This window comes from Ornithorhynchus anatinus, chromosome 1 (assembly GCF_004115215.2).
Source record: "Ornithorhynchus anatinus isolate Pmale09 chromosome 1, mOrnAna1.pri.v4, whole genome shotgun sequence".
NCBI classification, from domain to species: Eukaryota; Metazoa; Chordata; class Mammalia; order Monotremata; family Ornithorhynchidae; genus Ornithorhynchus; species Ornithorhynchus anatinus.
Genome location: NC_041728.1, coordinates 110,168,646 through 110,184,993, shown reverse-complemented (window position 1 = coordinate 110,184,993; position 16,348 = coordinate 110,168,646). Strand labels below are relative to the sequence as shown.

The 16,348-nt window shown below is 41.5% G+C and overlaps 1 protein-coding gene across 1 annotated transcript; it reads right to left on the bottom strand.

Moving 5' to 3' along the window:
- Nucleotides 1-4,310: 4,310 nt before the first annotated feature.
- On the bottom strand, nt 4,311-15,968 carry LOC100080119 (succinate receptor 1-like). Its single transcript, XM_029071324.1, has 2 exons — nt 15,884-15,968; nt 4,311-5,781 (listed from the first exon to the last, which is right to left on the bottom strand). Exons 1-2 carry the CDS (start codon nt 15,884-15,886, stop codon nt 4,828-4,830), a joined length of 957 nt encoding a protein of 318 aa, XP_028927157.1. The 5' UTR covers nt 15,887-15,968; the 3' UTR covers nt 4,311-4,827.
- Nucleotides 15,969-16,348: the final 380 nt, after the last annotated feature.

Here is a 16,348-nt window from a genome sequence, read left to right as displayed (position 1 = left end):
TTTGTATCCCTTAACGAACACTCTCGCTGTGATGTGCTGAATGATCCTGACTCAGAATGCAGCTGCTTATGGTTATCTCAACTGGATTTGCATGGCATGCAAATAGCACTAGTAATCTAAAAGCTTAGAGTAATTTGTTTGTCTGACCAGTCTTGGGGACATTTTTCTAAGAAATGGTGAGGGAAAATTGTCTATCTTATCAATTGTCTGATTTACCCAGAAAAAATGAATATGGGAGAGCTCTAGGGAAGTAGATAAAGACTGCACCATAGACATTCTAAGTGGAATTTCATTACAACCACAAAAAATTCAAAATCAAAAAGGTACTTTAGAATGGTTGATCCTCCTGAGGACATACTGGAAGAATATGAAAAGTTTGTCACCAGCAAAATGAATGCCACCTCTACTTTCACAGATCCTTGAGAAACTGAATTTTAGCCACAGTGAACTACCACTTTGTTGGCAGGAAACGTGTCTACTATATTGTACTGTTCTTTCCCAAATGCTTGGTACGGTGCTCTGCACACAATAAGTTTTCAATAAATACCACTGATGGATTATAAGGATTAATTAACACCAGTTGGTGCGTAGAATTTGTTTTCAGTGATCCTGTAGACCCCTCTCAGGATCACACCTTTAAGTTTCCAGTACTCTACTAGTCTCGGCTACAGTAGGGAGAGTTAAAGAGAGGCATATTCATTCCATTCCTAGCTTGGGCAGAGGCTAGCAAGTGGAAGGCAATCTGCTACAAGTCAAAACTCACCTGCGCTGAGCAGCACTGACATGGGAGGGAGATGAGAGTGGAAACTCAAATTTACTGCTCAGAAGAATGCAATGGTAAACCACTTCCATATTTTTACCAAGAAAACTATGGATATACTACTAGAACAATTGCAAGATAGTTGGGTGTTCTGGGAGAGATATGTCCATGGAGTCGCTATGGGTCAGAGGCGATTTGATAGAATAAGACAAGACCCTCTGAAAATATTCTGATTGAATAGGTACACCTTTTGATGTTCTCACAAAAGAAGACTTTTCCTTCTCTCTATAAGTCACAAACCTACCAGAAATATTTCTTTTCAGAGGTCCCAACAAACAATTCAACATTTTAATACCTTGGAATTCAACTCTGGGAGCTCACAAAAAAAAATCTGAGAAAACACCCTGAGATTCAGGAGTGAGGCAGAGTCTAAGCCAACTGGAATATAAATCATTGTTGCTATATTTTTGATAACATCTTTAATTGGACCTGGAAACGAGCAATTAGTTAAATTTATTAAGTGCTTACTGTGTGCAGAGCACTGATGGAACAAACTGAAACTCTGTTATATAGTATAGCACATTTGTTTCAGTCATTCAGTGGTATTTATTGAGTGCTTACTGTGTGCAGAACACTGTGCTAAGTGCTTGGGAGAGTTTAGTACAGCAACACAACAGAAATATTCCTGCCTACATTGAGCTTACAGTCTAGAGGGGGAGATAGACCTTAATATGAATAAATGCAATTACAGATATGTACATAAGTGCTGTGGAGCTGGAGGGGGGAGGGAGGATGGATGAAAGGAGCAAGTCAAAGTGACTCAGAAAGGAGTGGGAGAGAGGAAAGGAGGCTGTGGCCAGGGAAGGCTTTTAAGAAGAGATGTGCCTTCAATAAGGTTTTGAAAGAGGGGTGAGTATCTGTCTGTCAGACGTGAATAGGGAGAGCATTCCAGGGAAGAGGCAGGACGTGGGTGAAAGATTGGCTGCTAGATAGATGAGATTGAGGTACAGTGAGAAGGCTGGCATTAGAGGAGCAAAGCATGCAGGCTGGTTTGTAGAACAGTAGTAAGATGAGGTAGGAGGGTGCAAGGTAATTGAGTGCTTTGAAACCTATTGTTAGGAGTTTTGGTTTGATGCAGAGGTGGATGATCAACCACTGTAGATCTTGAGGAGTGGGGAAATATGGCCTGAATATTTTCTAGAAAAATGATCTGGGCAGCAGAGTGAAGTATGGACTGGACTGTGGAGAGACAGGATGTAGGGAGGTCAGCATGGAGGATGATATAGTAATCAATGAGAGATAAGATAAATGCTTGGATTTCCATGAGAGCAGTTTGGATGGAGAGGAAAGGGCAGATTTTAGTGATGTTGTGAGGTTCAAACCATCAGGATTTAGTGAGAGAGGAGTCAAGGATAATGTGAGAATACAGGCTTATGAGATAGGAAGGGTGGTGGTGCCATCTACAGTAATGGGAAAGTAAGTGGGAGGACAGGCTATGGGTGAGAAGATAAGGAGTTCTGTTTTAGACATTTTACGTTTGAGATAACAGCAGGACTTCCAGGTAAAGATGTCTTGAAGGCAGGAGGCACTGCAAGACTGCCGAGAGGGTGAGAGATCAGGACTGGAGATGCAGATTTGGGAATCATCCTCATAACAAGTGGTAGTTTAAGGAGACCATTGTTAGATAGGGATTGTCTCTATTTGTTGCTGAATTGTACTTTCGAAGCACTTAGTACAATGCTCTGCACACAGTAAGTGCTCAATAAATACAATTGAATGAATGAATTAATTAATTAATATGAGTGAATGAGTTCTCCAAAGAAGTGGGTGTAGGTGGAGAATAGAAGGGGACCCAGAACTGAACCTTGAGGGACCCCCATAGTTAGGGGGTTGGAGGCAGAGGAGGAGCCCACGAAAGAGACTGAGACTGTGTGGCCAGAGAGATAGGAGGAGAACCAGGTAAGGGCGGCGCCAGTCACTGTATTAAGTGCTGAGGTAAATCCAAGTACAGTGATTTGCACACAGTAAGTGCCCAGTAAATAAGATTGAATGAAAATAATCAGATTGAACACTGTCCTACATGGGGCTCACACTGTTAATCCCCATTTGACAGATGAAGTAAATGAGGCACAGAGAGGTGAAGTGACTCACCCCAGGTCACACAGCAGACAAGTGGCAGAGTCTAGATTAGAACCCAGGTCCTCAGACTTCCAAGCTCACATTTTTTCCATTAGACCAAGTTGTTTCCAGCGATTGATTTTCCAGCCATATTTACACCCATGATGGGTGATGCTTTCCCACTGTCATCTTCAAGCTCAAAGGATAATGACAAAGTTCTAAATCCGTGTCGGGCTTAATGGGACTCGGGGCTGGCAGTTCATTTATTCATTCATGCATTTAATTGTATTTATTGAGTGTTTACTTTGTGCAGAGCACTGTACTAAGGGAAAATACAATTTGGCAATGGACAATCCCTGCCCACACCGAGCTTACAGTCTAGAGGGTGGGAGTCTTGGCCCCTCTGGATTTGCTGCTTCTTGTTCCAAAGAGGGCCACTGTACTGTGGCTGGTGTGAGTCTCAAAAGGTCTCCCACAAAATATGAAGCGCAGTATTTTTCTACTATACAGAGCCACCCCGAAGCTAATCAATCAATCAATCAGTCGTTCAATGTTAACACTGAGTCCTTGCTGTGTGAAGAGCAAAGTCAAAGAGCTCCTGAGAGCACGATCCCTGCCCTCCAGGACCGTAAATATAGAGTGTTATCAGAAAAATCTGACATAAGGAGTTTCTGGCCAACCAATACCTGTCTTGCAAAAGAGTCAAGGAATTGTGAAGAAAGGGGGTTCAAGACAGAGAGACTACTTTGCGGATCCGCGGACCCTGCCATATCCCCTGCAAACCCATAGTTAGACAGGGCTTTGTACAGCACCTTTTTTTATTTCTATGGATATGCTTATATACATAATCTCTATAAATGGGTCAAATACATCTTTTACCTACAGGCTCTTTACCGTTTCAGAACAATGACCTTAGAGTTGGATATCAAGGAACATCTTCCACTCCTCCTCAACAAAATCCTGGAACTTTCCAAGACAAGTTATTTCGTGATGCCTGTGTTCATTTGGGAGGAAGTGACAGGTGTATTCTTTGAGAAGATCAGACTATATAGTACAAGTCATTGGAAGCCGTTTCCCAAAAACTAATTAAATCTTTGAAATGAATTATGCAAAAGTGATGCTGGCTCATCTACTTTGTCCTTTCAAAGAAAAGGCATTCACAGCATCTGCCTCTTTCCAATTGTTAATGGTATTTGTTAAGTTATTACTATGTGCCAGACACTGTTCTAAGCTGCTGGGGTAGGTGTAAGTTAATTAGGTTGGACACAGTCCATATTCCACGTAGGGCTCACGGTCCAAATCTTCATTTTACAGATGAAGTAACTGAGGCACAGAGAAGTGAAGTGACTTGTCCAAGTTCACAAAGCAAGACAAAGGGGGAAGTCAGGATTAGAACCCAGGTCCATCTGACTCCCAGAGTTCTGGCTATTCATTAGGCCATACTGTTTCCATTCCCAACCTTAATTTCCAGTGTTCTTTCCATCCAATGCGTACTTCCTGGATTCAGTTTATTACACTAATTCAAATGGTACTCTTCACTTTAAAAAAGTCCCAAGTCCAAAACCAGAGATGATGGAAACGTTTCTGATGATATTCACCAGTGATCAAAATGTGGATCAAACAGTCATCTGCATAAATTCCGGAGTGCTGTGCTCTCATCTTACCAGCAGAATCAGAAAAGACAAAGGTCCACATCCCTTTCAGGGCCTGGGACTCCTAGAGTCTGTTCTTAGTAAAACACAAATACAGCAACAAAATATGTCTGCAGGTCCATTTTAAGTCCTCTGTTTTTCTCACACCTCGATTTATTGGCTAGCTGTATAGTAGTCATCTATCTTAAAACCTCTTGGTGAAAATCATCAGGTGGTTTGTGGGGATCTCTTCAGAGCCAGGTGCATCTTTTGGTAGAAAAAGGAGAACCCCAAGGGGAATGAAATGACTTGGGTACCTCATCTTCTGAAAGATTTGATCGACTGGAAGAGTTGCTGCACATTGTTTAATAACATCTCTCTGAAGTTGTCCCCAATTAGGAAATAGAAAACTGGGTTTATCACACTGTTTAGAAAGGCAATGGGCCTCGTGATAATATAGAAGGAGTTGATGGTGGACTGTTCACTGCAACTTCCAGCCCAGGTGTCCAAGCGAGACGCAATCCTCACATTGCGCATTACATGGTAGGGGGTGAAAAGCACCGAAAAAATGACCATGGCCATGATGATTAAGGTCAGGGGCCTTTCCAGCGGGAGAGCCGATGATATCTGCTGACTCCTGTGTTTCAGGAAAAAAACAATCTTCAGGTAGAAAAAGCACATAACAAAGAGAGGGATTATGAATCCAAAGAACGTGAGGAACAGGCTGTAGCCGAGGTTACATTTTGGATCGCCGGAACTTGCGTAATCAAGGCAGGCGGTGCTGTTTTCTGTTATAACTGGTTCAAGGATGAGAAGAATTGGCAGGATTTCAATTGTTACCAGTATCCAGATGGTCACTGAGGCAACAATTGCTACTTCTTTCTTCTGCAGAAACTGTTCACGGAAAGGATATTTCATCAGAAGATAACGATCGATACTAATAAAAGTGAGGAAAAGGATGCTCGTGTACATGTTGGCATGAAGGATATATCTGTTGCTTTTGCAGAGAACGACTCCGTATGTCCAGCTTCCCGAGGCATAACTCCTCACCAACATTGGAAGAGTACAGAGTAAGGCCAGATCTGACAAGGAGAGGTTGAAGAGATAAATGTTGCAACTTTTCCAGTCCTTCAAGTAGAAGATGTAGCCCCAAACCACTGTGATGTTCCCCAGGAGGCCGATGACAAACTCAATCCCGTACATAATAGACAGGTAATAATTTTCCAGGATCGTCTCTACCACCGTCTGGTTGCAGCGGGTACCATTCTTCTCCTGAGTGAATCAGAAACAGAAGAAAAAAAGCTCAGGAATGCAGATAATCCACCGATTCAACTTTCATATAATGAGCTCCTAGCATTATGATCATGCAGAAACTGAATATAATAATTTTGGTATTTGTTAAGCACTTACTATGTTCCAGGCATTGTACTAAGAGTTGGGTGGGTACAAACAAATTGTATTGGACACAGTCCTTTTCCCAAGTGGAGCTCCCAATCCTGATCTTCATTTTACAGATAACCGAGGCTCAGAGAATTTAAGTAACTTGCACAGGGTCACTCAGCAGACAAATGGTCACCGGGGATTAGAACCCACAACCTTCTGACTCCCAGGCCTATGTTCTATCTGCTACATCATGCTGCTTCTCTATGCATCATATAGTCGGGTCAACTGGTAAATGTAGATCTGAGAAGCAGAATGGCCTAGAGTATACAGAAGCAGCGTGGTGGAACGGCTTACATCTATCATTGGTATTTTGGGAGCTCTTACTCTGTGTAGAGTACTGACAAGGGTCTTGAGAGAGTACAATAAAAAAGACACATCCCCTTCCCATAAGTAATCCTTCCTGGATTTAGGAAGGGAAGAGGTCATCCTTCTCAATTTTCTATCGATTGTTTCAGGCTGCTTATATAGATGTAAATCTCGCTGCGGAAGATGACATAAACCAAAAAAAAAAGAAATTCCATTGTTAATTTCATCTGAAACCTAAATCTGACTTAAGGATCCTAGTAGGGAACCAATGCGTACAAGCACCTGACATGAAAGCTTGCTGTCAAAAGAGTTTGCAAAAGATAGAAAAGTCTTCATCTAGGCTGCTGCTCCAGGGATGCAGCTCCGGGGGTGGGGAGTGGGCAGCTAGGAACTGGACACTGGTGGAGTCGGGTAATCAGAAGTAACCATACCCTCGACACCAAGGACCGACCTAAAGAAGGGTGGATTTATTTGTAGTGGTGATGGTGCTGGTGGGGGTGAAGAAGTAAAGAGAAGGGGTAATGAGTAGCTTCTTTCTCTGCTTCCCACCCCCTGTGGGAACCCTCAGTGTTCAGTTCTGGGTCCTCTTCTACTCTCCATCTGCACCCACTCGCTTGGAAAATTCATTCACTCCAAGGTTTCCAGGCCTGATCTCTCTCCCTCTCTGCAGTCTTGCATTGCCTCCTGTCTTCAAGACATCTCCACTTGGGTGTTCTGGTGTCACCCAAAACTTAACGTGTCTAAAAAAGAACTCCTTATCTGCCTACCAAAATTCTGTCCTCCCCGTCACTTTCCTATCATTGTAGATGGCAGCACCATCCTTCCTGTCCTTCAAGCCTGAAACCTTGGTGTATTTCTTGACTCCTTTCTCTCATTCAACCCACATATTCAATCCAGCACTAAATCCTGGCAGTTCTACCGTCACAATATTGTTAAACTCCTCCCTTTCCTCTCCATCCAAATAGCTACCATGTTAATCCAAGTGCTAATCCTATCTCACTTGGATTACAGTATCAATCTCCTTGCTGACCTCCTTGCTTCCTGTTTCTTCCCACTCCAGTCCTAGTTCACTCTGCTGCCCAGATCATTTTTCTACAAAATCATTCAGGCCATGTTTCCCCACTCCTCAAGAACCTCCAGTGGTTTTCCATCCACCTTCACATCAAAACAAATCTCTTTACCATCTGCTTAAAGACACTCAGTCACCTTGCCCCCTCCTACCTCTCCTAGCTGCTCTACTACAACCTACCCCATATACTTCTTTCCTCTAATGCCAAATTTCTCACTCTACCTCGATTCCGCCTATCTTGTGGCCAAGCTCCCCCCCAAGTCTTGCCTCTGATCTGGAACACCCTTCCTCTTCATATCTGATAGACAATTAGTCTCTCCGACTTCTAAGCTTTATTGAAGCCACATCTTCTCCAAGAGGCCTTCCCTGACTAATCCCTTATTTCCTCTTCTCCCACTTCCTTCTGCGTCACCCTGACCTGCTCTCTTTGTTCTTCCCCTCTCCCAGCCCCACAACACGTAAGCACATGTATGGAATTTCACTTGTTTATATTGATAGCAGTCTCCCCCTTTAGACTGTAATTCCTTGTGAGCAGAGAATGTGTATATTATATTGTTATATTGTACTCTCAACTATTTAGTACAATTCTAAGCACCCAGTAATAAATACAATGGACTTACTGACTTTCTCCACTCCCCAATCAATCAATAAATTAATCATATTTGAGTGCTTACTGTGTTTAGAGCACTGGACTAAGACTTGGGAGAGTAGAATACAACCCCTTCCCTTCTGCCATGCCACTGCCTGGTCCCTTCAATCAATCAATCAGTCACTTTTATTGAGCTCTTATGTACAGAGCACTGTATATAATACTTTGGGAAGCTACAATAAAGCAGAATTATCAGACGCATTCCCTGCCCATAACCAGCTTACATTCTAGTAGTGGAGACAGACATCAAAATGAATAATCTATTTATAATATATAATTTAAAGGAAAAGTGCTGTGGGTTAGAGGTGGGGTGAATATCAACTGTCCAAAGCTCACAGATCAAGTGTTAGATAACTCAGCTGCAGCTAGAGGAGCAGAATGTGAGAGTTGGGTGGTAAAAGGAGATTAGTAAAATGAGTTAAGCTAGGGCAAGATGTTTGAGTGCTTTAAACCCAATGGCAAGGCTTTCCTGTTTGATATCGAAGTGGATGGGAAGGAGTATGGTCTAGTGGATAGAGCAAAAGTCTGGGAGTCAGAAGGTTGTGGGTTCTAGTCACAGCTCTTCCATTTGTCTGCTGTGTGACCTTGGGCAAGTCACTTCACTGCTCCATTCCTCTGTTTTCTCATCTGTAAAATGGAGATTAAGACTGTGAGCCCCATGTGGGAAATGGGCTGTGCCCAACTCGATTTTCTTGTGTCCACCCCAGTGCTTAGAACACTGCCTGGCACACAGTAAGCGTTTAACAAATAGCACAGTTATTATTAGTATATTAATGGCAGCCACTGGAGCTTCTTGAGGAACCACACTTAATAAAAATGAGGACAGGTGGGAGGCAAAAAGAGTCTCAAAAATAGTGACTATCCATCTTGAGACATGTCTGGTCACCTTGCACAAAGCTGTCCTTGATAATCCAGGCAAAGAATGCTATGGGTTTAACCTACCAGATTGTCTGCTTTGAGTCTGGAACATTCTCCCAGATTGGAGGATAGATGTCTGACTGGGTTAGCCGCATGCTAGAATTCTAGGCCCCTGAGCTGAGACAGTTTAAAGCAGGAGTTGGAGGAAGGCAGAGAAGAAGAAACAAAGATTGGGGAGGCTGTTGTGGTTACTTGATTTCTAAGTGGAGTCCCTGGACTGGTAGACAAGTTTATTTTACTTCCAATCAATCAATCAATGGTCTTCATTGAAATGTTACTGTGTGAAGGGCACTGTACTAATCACTTGGGAGAATACAATACAGCATACTTGATAGGCACATTTGCTCCCAACAGGAATTTGGCTATTCTATCAAATAGCCTCTTTGAATTGTCATAAATTTATTAATGTAGGTATAAGGAGGCACATAAAATTGATTGAGTGCACAATTCTGAGGAATGATGGCAAAACAGGCTATCTGATCTGGGTTCAGGAACCAATCATTCAATCATTCGTTCAGTAGTATTTATCGAGTGCTAACTGTGCGCAGAACACTGTACTAAGCACTTGGGAGAGTACAATATGACAATGAACGGACACATTCCCTACCTACAATTAGCTTACGGTCTAGTTGGGGGTGAGACAGACATTAATATAAATATATGAATTACAGGTATGTACATAAGAGCTGTGGGGCTGGGGCAGGGAATGAACAAAGGAAGCAAGTCAGGGCGATGCATAAGGGAATGGAAGAAGGCACATGTCTTCCAAGAAGCCTTCCCTGACTAAGCCCTCCTCTTCTCTTCTCCCCCTCCCATCTGTAATGCTCTTACTTGCCCCTTCATTCATTCTTCCTCCCATCCCCACAGCACATATGTATATATCTGTCGATGTATCTGTAATTTATTGTATTTATTTATTTTTACCAATGTCTGTCTCCCCATCTAGTCTGTGAGCGCATTATGTACAGGAATGTGTCTGTTTTCTTATACTGCACTCTCCCAAGTGCTTAGTTCAGTGCTTTGCATACAGTAAGCGCTCAATAAATGTGATAAAATGAATGAATCAATGAGAATAGGAAAGGGGCCTACTCAGGAAAGGAATCTTGGAGATGTGCTTTCAAGGCTCTGAAGTCGGGGGAGAGTAATTGTGTGTCAGATTTGAGGAGGGAGGGTGCTCCAGGCCAGAGGCAGGACATGGTCTAGGAGTCAGCGGCGAGATCGACGAGATCGAGGCACAGTGAGAGGATTAGAATTAGAGTCAGTCAGTTACTTCACTTACTGTATGCAGAGCAATGTACTAAGCACGGGAGAGTACAATATGACATTGTAACAGACACATTCCCTACCCAACCCTCAATTTATAATATTGTTCCAGTGAAAAAATTGATTCCACTTACGCTTTGGCTTAGGCATGTTTTCAGGTACCCAATTATGCTGGAATTCTAAAGACTACTTCTATCTCATTTCTTAGAAGGCATTATTTTTCAGTTTTTGCTCCCTTTAATTTGTTCAATGGTTAATTTAAAAGCTGACCCATTGGTGTTATCAGTCCGACAACTTATTTGGAGTATTCTCATAACTAAGGTTTTCAGTTCACTACTTAGCAAACACTGGCCTTGGAATTTTTTTTTAACAAAAATTAGTTTAAAGGGACCACCCAGACTCCAGAAATTTCAGTTTTGTCCTCAGAACTATTAATGGCAAATTGCTCTTTTTTCTAATGGGTATATTTACTAAGAGGGATGGGTCTTATCAACTTCATTTCCATATGATTGGTGTTTCTATATTAATTAAATAGAAATAATGATTTCAAGGAAAAGTTATACTTTTTAGGGCCATTTCCTTCTAATGTATGTAAGACTGTTAAGAAAGACATGGGGAAGAAAGAGGGATTGTTATTAATTGTATTCATTAAATTTCTAAGCTTTGTTCCAATGCCATGGAGCATATTTACATAATTCATGGAATGATTTTTAAAAGTACAAAAAAGCAACAATATTCTACTTATCCCTTTGGGTATTGCACTCTAAAAAGATAGGTTTGAAGGGTAATGTGGCAAATAACAGTCTCATACTTCAGTTACAAATATTTTTTACATCAAGCCTTACAAATAGGATCCTTGAAAAATGAAATTCTACAAGGGGATAACAATCATCTAAAACCAGATTTACATATGATGAGCTTATTTCTCTAATTCATTTAGTTAATTTTTAATTTGTGGAAACCCTATACTGTTTCATCTGTTTTCAAATGTCTGGGGAGCAAATATTACAAACAGACATGCAATTTCCTCTCTTATTTTCTCTCAGTGCTCGTGGTTTTGAAAGTTCTTTTTATACAGCAAATTCCCAAAATTTATTCTTAGGCAATCAAAAACTGTATCATACTCTCATTTTCAGTTGGTGGCTCAAACCACAAGATTAAAATAGTAGTTTTGTTCAGCTACCTCAGGTGATCGCCTCAGGTTCACCTCAAACACTTTGTTAGTTACCTTTGACATCGTTATTTACAAGATCCAGATTATTAACCTTGATCCGGGACTTCAGTTTCAGGAAACCTCTGAAAACTGGAATGGTGCCAATTACTTTTGGTCTAGTTTTCATCTGAAACGTTTTGCTCTGTTCTTTTTTCTGACATAACTCTAAGCTGGAATTGATCATTTAACAAGAAGGAAGGGAAAAATGATGATTGGGAAAACCTTTTCTACAGTTCCTTGATAAGAGAGCAATTGCAAAGTCATCTACTTAAAGTAAATGTCATTATGATTAACTGTAAAGAGGAACTCTGTATTCCTCCCTGATGATAGTTATTGAATTTATTCCACCCTCTGATTAAGAGGACTTAAAACTACTGATATGCTAGCTGAGCTGAGCCAATTTAGCTAATTTTAAGAAACAAAGAATGGGATTTGGATGAAGAAGATCACACATTAAAGTTAGAAAAAGCAGACAACTACCTTCAGATTCTTCAGTTGCTTTGCAGCTAGTTATTGACACTGAGGGATGAAACACTGTCATAAAAATAAAGTTCAGTGATCACAGATTTATCTCCCAAAGTGCCTCATCTCCAGGTCTAAGCAGGCAACTAAACTCTAAATCACATCAAATATATTGCCACTTACCATTGGGTTGGACATCTTGTACCTCTGATTGAACACTCTGGCTGCGATGTGCTGAATGATTCTGACTCAGAATGCAGCTGCTTATGGTTATCTCAACTTGACTTGCATGGCATGCAAATAGCACTACTAACTCAAAAAGCCTAGAGTAATTTATATGTCTGACCACTTATGGGGACATTTTCCTACGAAGTGCTGAGGTAAAACTGCCTAATTTACTTATTGTCTAATTTACCCAGAAAAGATGAATATTGGAGAACTGTAGGAAAGTAGATTAAAACCACAGCAAAGACATTCTAAGTGGAATTTTACTACAACCACCTATATTTCAGAATCTAAATGGTACTTCAGAACAGTTGACTCTCCAATACACATTTATATGTCGGGAAGAATATGAAAAGGTAAATGGCAGTTTGTCACCAGCATACAAAATGCCACCACTACTTTCAGATTTCCTTGAGAAAATTGAATTTTAGCCCTGGTGAACTAGCACCTTGTTGGCAGGGAACGTGTCTACCATCTCTACTTATGTACTGTGGTACTATTCTTTCCCAAATCCTCAGATCTGCACATAATAAATGCTCAGTAAATACCTTTGATAAATATCATTGACTGATATTTATTCTGTTTAATGAGATGTGCATCACCCTGATTCTATTTATTTGTCATTGTTTTAATGAGGTGTTCTTCCCCTTGACTCTATTTATTGCCATTGTTCTTGTCTCCCCCGATTAGACTGTAAGCCCATCAAAGGGCAGGGACTGTCTCTATCTGTTGCCGATTTGTATATTCCAAGCGCTTAGTTCAGTGCTCTGCACATAGTAAGCGCTCAATAAATACTATTGAATGAATGAATGAATGATTATAAGTATTAACACCAACAGGTGGCTGGAATTTAAGTAGGGTCACCTTTTGGAAATATTCTGATTGAAGAGATGCACCTTTTGCTGTTCCTGCAAAAGAAGACTTTTCCTTCTTTCCACTAGTAACAAACCCAGCAGAAACATTTCTTCAACACCTTGGAATTCAACTCTGGGAGCTCCCATAAGAAAATCTTAGAAAAGAGCATAAGATTCAGGAGCGAGGTAGAGTCTAAGCCAACTGGAATACGAATCATTGTTGATTCATGCATAGATTTCACTTTGAATTATTGAGTACTTACTATGTGCAAAGCACTGTACTAAGCATTTAATAATGTTGGTATTTGTTAAGCGCTTACTATGTGCCGAGCACTGTTCTAAGCGCTGGGGTAGACATAGGGGAATCAGATTGTCCCACGTGGGGCTCACAGTCTTAATCCCCATTTTACAGATGAGGGAACTGAGGCGCAGAGAAGTGAAGTGACTTGCCCACAGTCACACAGCCGACAAGTGGCAGAGCTGGGATTCGAACTCATGAGCCCTGACTCCAAAGCCCGTGCTCTTTCCACTGAGCCACGCTATTTAGAGAGTATAACTGAATTGGCAGACATGTTCCCGCCCCCTCCACGGTCTCTGCCCACAACAAGCTTACGGTTTAGAGGGGGAGACAGACATCAATATAAATAAATAACAAAACATATATTTTAAAGATATCTAGATAAGTTTTCTAGGGTTGAGGGTGGGGCACATATCAAGTGCATAGATGATGCAGAAGAGAGAGCAAGCGAGCTGGGAGAAAAAAGGGATTAATTGGAGATGGCATCTTGGATGTTTTGAAGTTGGGGAGTAAGGAGGTCTGGCATATATGGAAGGGGAGAGAATTCCAGGGTAGAGGGAAGATGTGGGAAAGGGGTCTTTGGCAAGATAGATGAGATCAGGAGACAGTGAGTAACTGGTACTAGAGGAAGTAACTGGTACTAGAGGAGTGAAGTGAATGGGCTGGGCTGAAACAGGAGAGTAGTGAGGTGAGGTAGGAGGGAGGGAGCTGATTGAGTTCTTTAAAACAATGGTAAGGAGTCTCCGTTACACAGAGTGGGATGGTCAGCCATTGCAGGTTTTTGAGGAGTGGGGACACAAGGACTGAAGGATTAGAAAAATGATCCATGCAGCAGAATGATGTAGGTCAGCAAGGAGGCAGATGCAGTAGTCAACGAGGGATAGGATAAGTGCTTGGATCAGTGGAGTAGCACTGTAGTAGAGGAAAAGGCAGATTATAGCAAAGTTGTGAAGATAAAATGGACAGGATTTGATGACTGAATATGCTGGTGTAACGACGCCAAGGCTATGGGCTTGTGAGACAGGAAGAATAGTGGTGTTGTCTTCAGTGATGGGAAAGACAGGGAGAGGACAGTGTTTGGGGGGAAGGTAAGCAGTTGAGTTTTGGACATTTTGAGTTGAGGTGTTGGCAGGACAGCCAAGGATAGATGTCTTGAGGGCAGGAGGGAATGTGAGATTTCAGAGACGGAGCAGGGTGAGGACTGCACGTGCCCTAGACCTCTACCTCATCCATCAGGTAAATCCCCAATCTTGCATATTCCAGTACTCAAATCAGGCTTACTTAAAAGGCAAATTATATAAGTAAAGTCTACCAAGACAGTGAGGCCACAATCTGGGCTTGTAGAAGCAGTGTGATTAATGGAAAAATGTGCTTTCTAATCCCGGCTCTACCTCTTGTCTGCTGTGTGACCTTGGCAAGCCACTTAACTTCTCTGTGCCTCAGTTACCTCATCTGTAAAATGGGGATTGAGACTGTGAGCCCCACGAAGGGCAACCTGATTACCTCGTAACTACCCCAATGCTTAGAACAGTGCTTGGCACATAGTAAGCGCTTAACAAGTATCATTATTATTATTGTTATTATTATTATGGCCTGGGCGACACTCCGCCACTTGTCTGCTCTGTGACCTTGGGCAGATCACTTAATTTCTCTGTGCCTCAGCTACCTCATCTGTAAAATGGGAATTAGACTGTGAGCCCTATGTGGTCAGGGACAGTATCCAACCTGATTAGCTTGTACCTATTCTATTCTGTTTAAGTACAGTGCCTGGCACATAGTAAGCATTCCAGAAATACCACAAAAAGGTGCACCTGGAAAAAATTTTTCCCTTAAGATCGCAGTGCAGAATTCATGATTTTCATCCCCCAAATCAGAAAAGGAAAGCTTCCTGAAAAAAGTGTGTAACTTTATCCGTGACTTAAATTCAGAGCTCGGGCTGAAGTTGGACATGTGAACGCAAGTCTCTAGCCAGTTTTGTGGTTTCAGTGCTTGAAAGCCCTAGTGACTAGTGAGATTATTGTCCAGGCACAACCTCAGAATTACAACATTTATGATTCCTGGAAACCTGTCTAAACACTGCAAGTCAGAACCAATTTCCTCATGGGGATAATATTAAAGATTAAAGATGGTTTCATCCTGAACCAAGGTTGGATAGCCTATATTTACTCAAATATCCAAATTACCCAGATATGTGGATTCAATTAATAAAAATAATTAGAGATAAGTAATAATCCATCAATCACATATATTGAGCATTTATTGTGTGCAGAACACTGTACTAAGCTCTTGGGAGAGTTCAATGTAAGAATGTAAGAGACACATTCTGGGGGGGGGGGGGCTCCCCTTCTAGATGGCAAGCTTTTTGTGGGCAGGAAATTTCTGTTTATTGTTATATTGTACTCTCCCAAAAGCTTAGTACAGTGCTCTGTGCACAGTAAGCACTCAATAAATATGATTGACTGACTGAATGATTGATGTGGACTGTGTCCAAACCTGATTTGCTTGTATCTATCCCAGCATTTAGTACAGTTCCTGGCACAGAGTAAATGCTTGATAAATACCACTTAAAAAAAGGGACAGCCTTCCAAACTTACTTTTCCTGGAAGTCTGTCTCTGGGATCTAGTATAATAATAATAATAATGACAACAATAATAATAATAATAATATGATCACCATAATCGGTAGCAGCTTGGTCAAATGGAAAAATCACAGGCCTGGAAATCAGGAAGTTTGGGTCCTTGTCTTGGCTCCACCACGTGCCTGCTGTGTGACCTCGAACAAGTCACTTAGCCTCTCTGCGCGTCATTTTTCTCATCTGTAAAAGAGAGATATACCCCCTGCTCAGCCCGACTCTTAAACTGTGAGCCTCTTCTGTGACAGTGACTGTGTCTGATCTTGTATCTGCATATAGTCCCTACTTACTTCTTATGAAATACAAATTTGCCACACTTTTACCTGCAAGTAGAATCTTCTTTCCAGTAGCATGACCTGGGTATCTGAACTACCACTATAGGCTAACAGTCCACCCAGAAGATCTTTTAAATTACAGAATTAAAAAAAATATATTTCAGGTTTACAAAGTATTAAGAGAGAAAGGAGGGCCTGCATTCCAAATGAAAACTGGGAGTCAATCTGCTC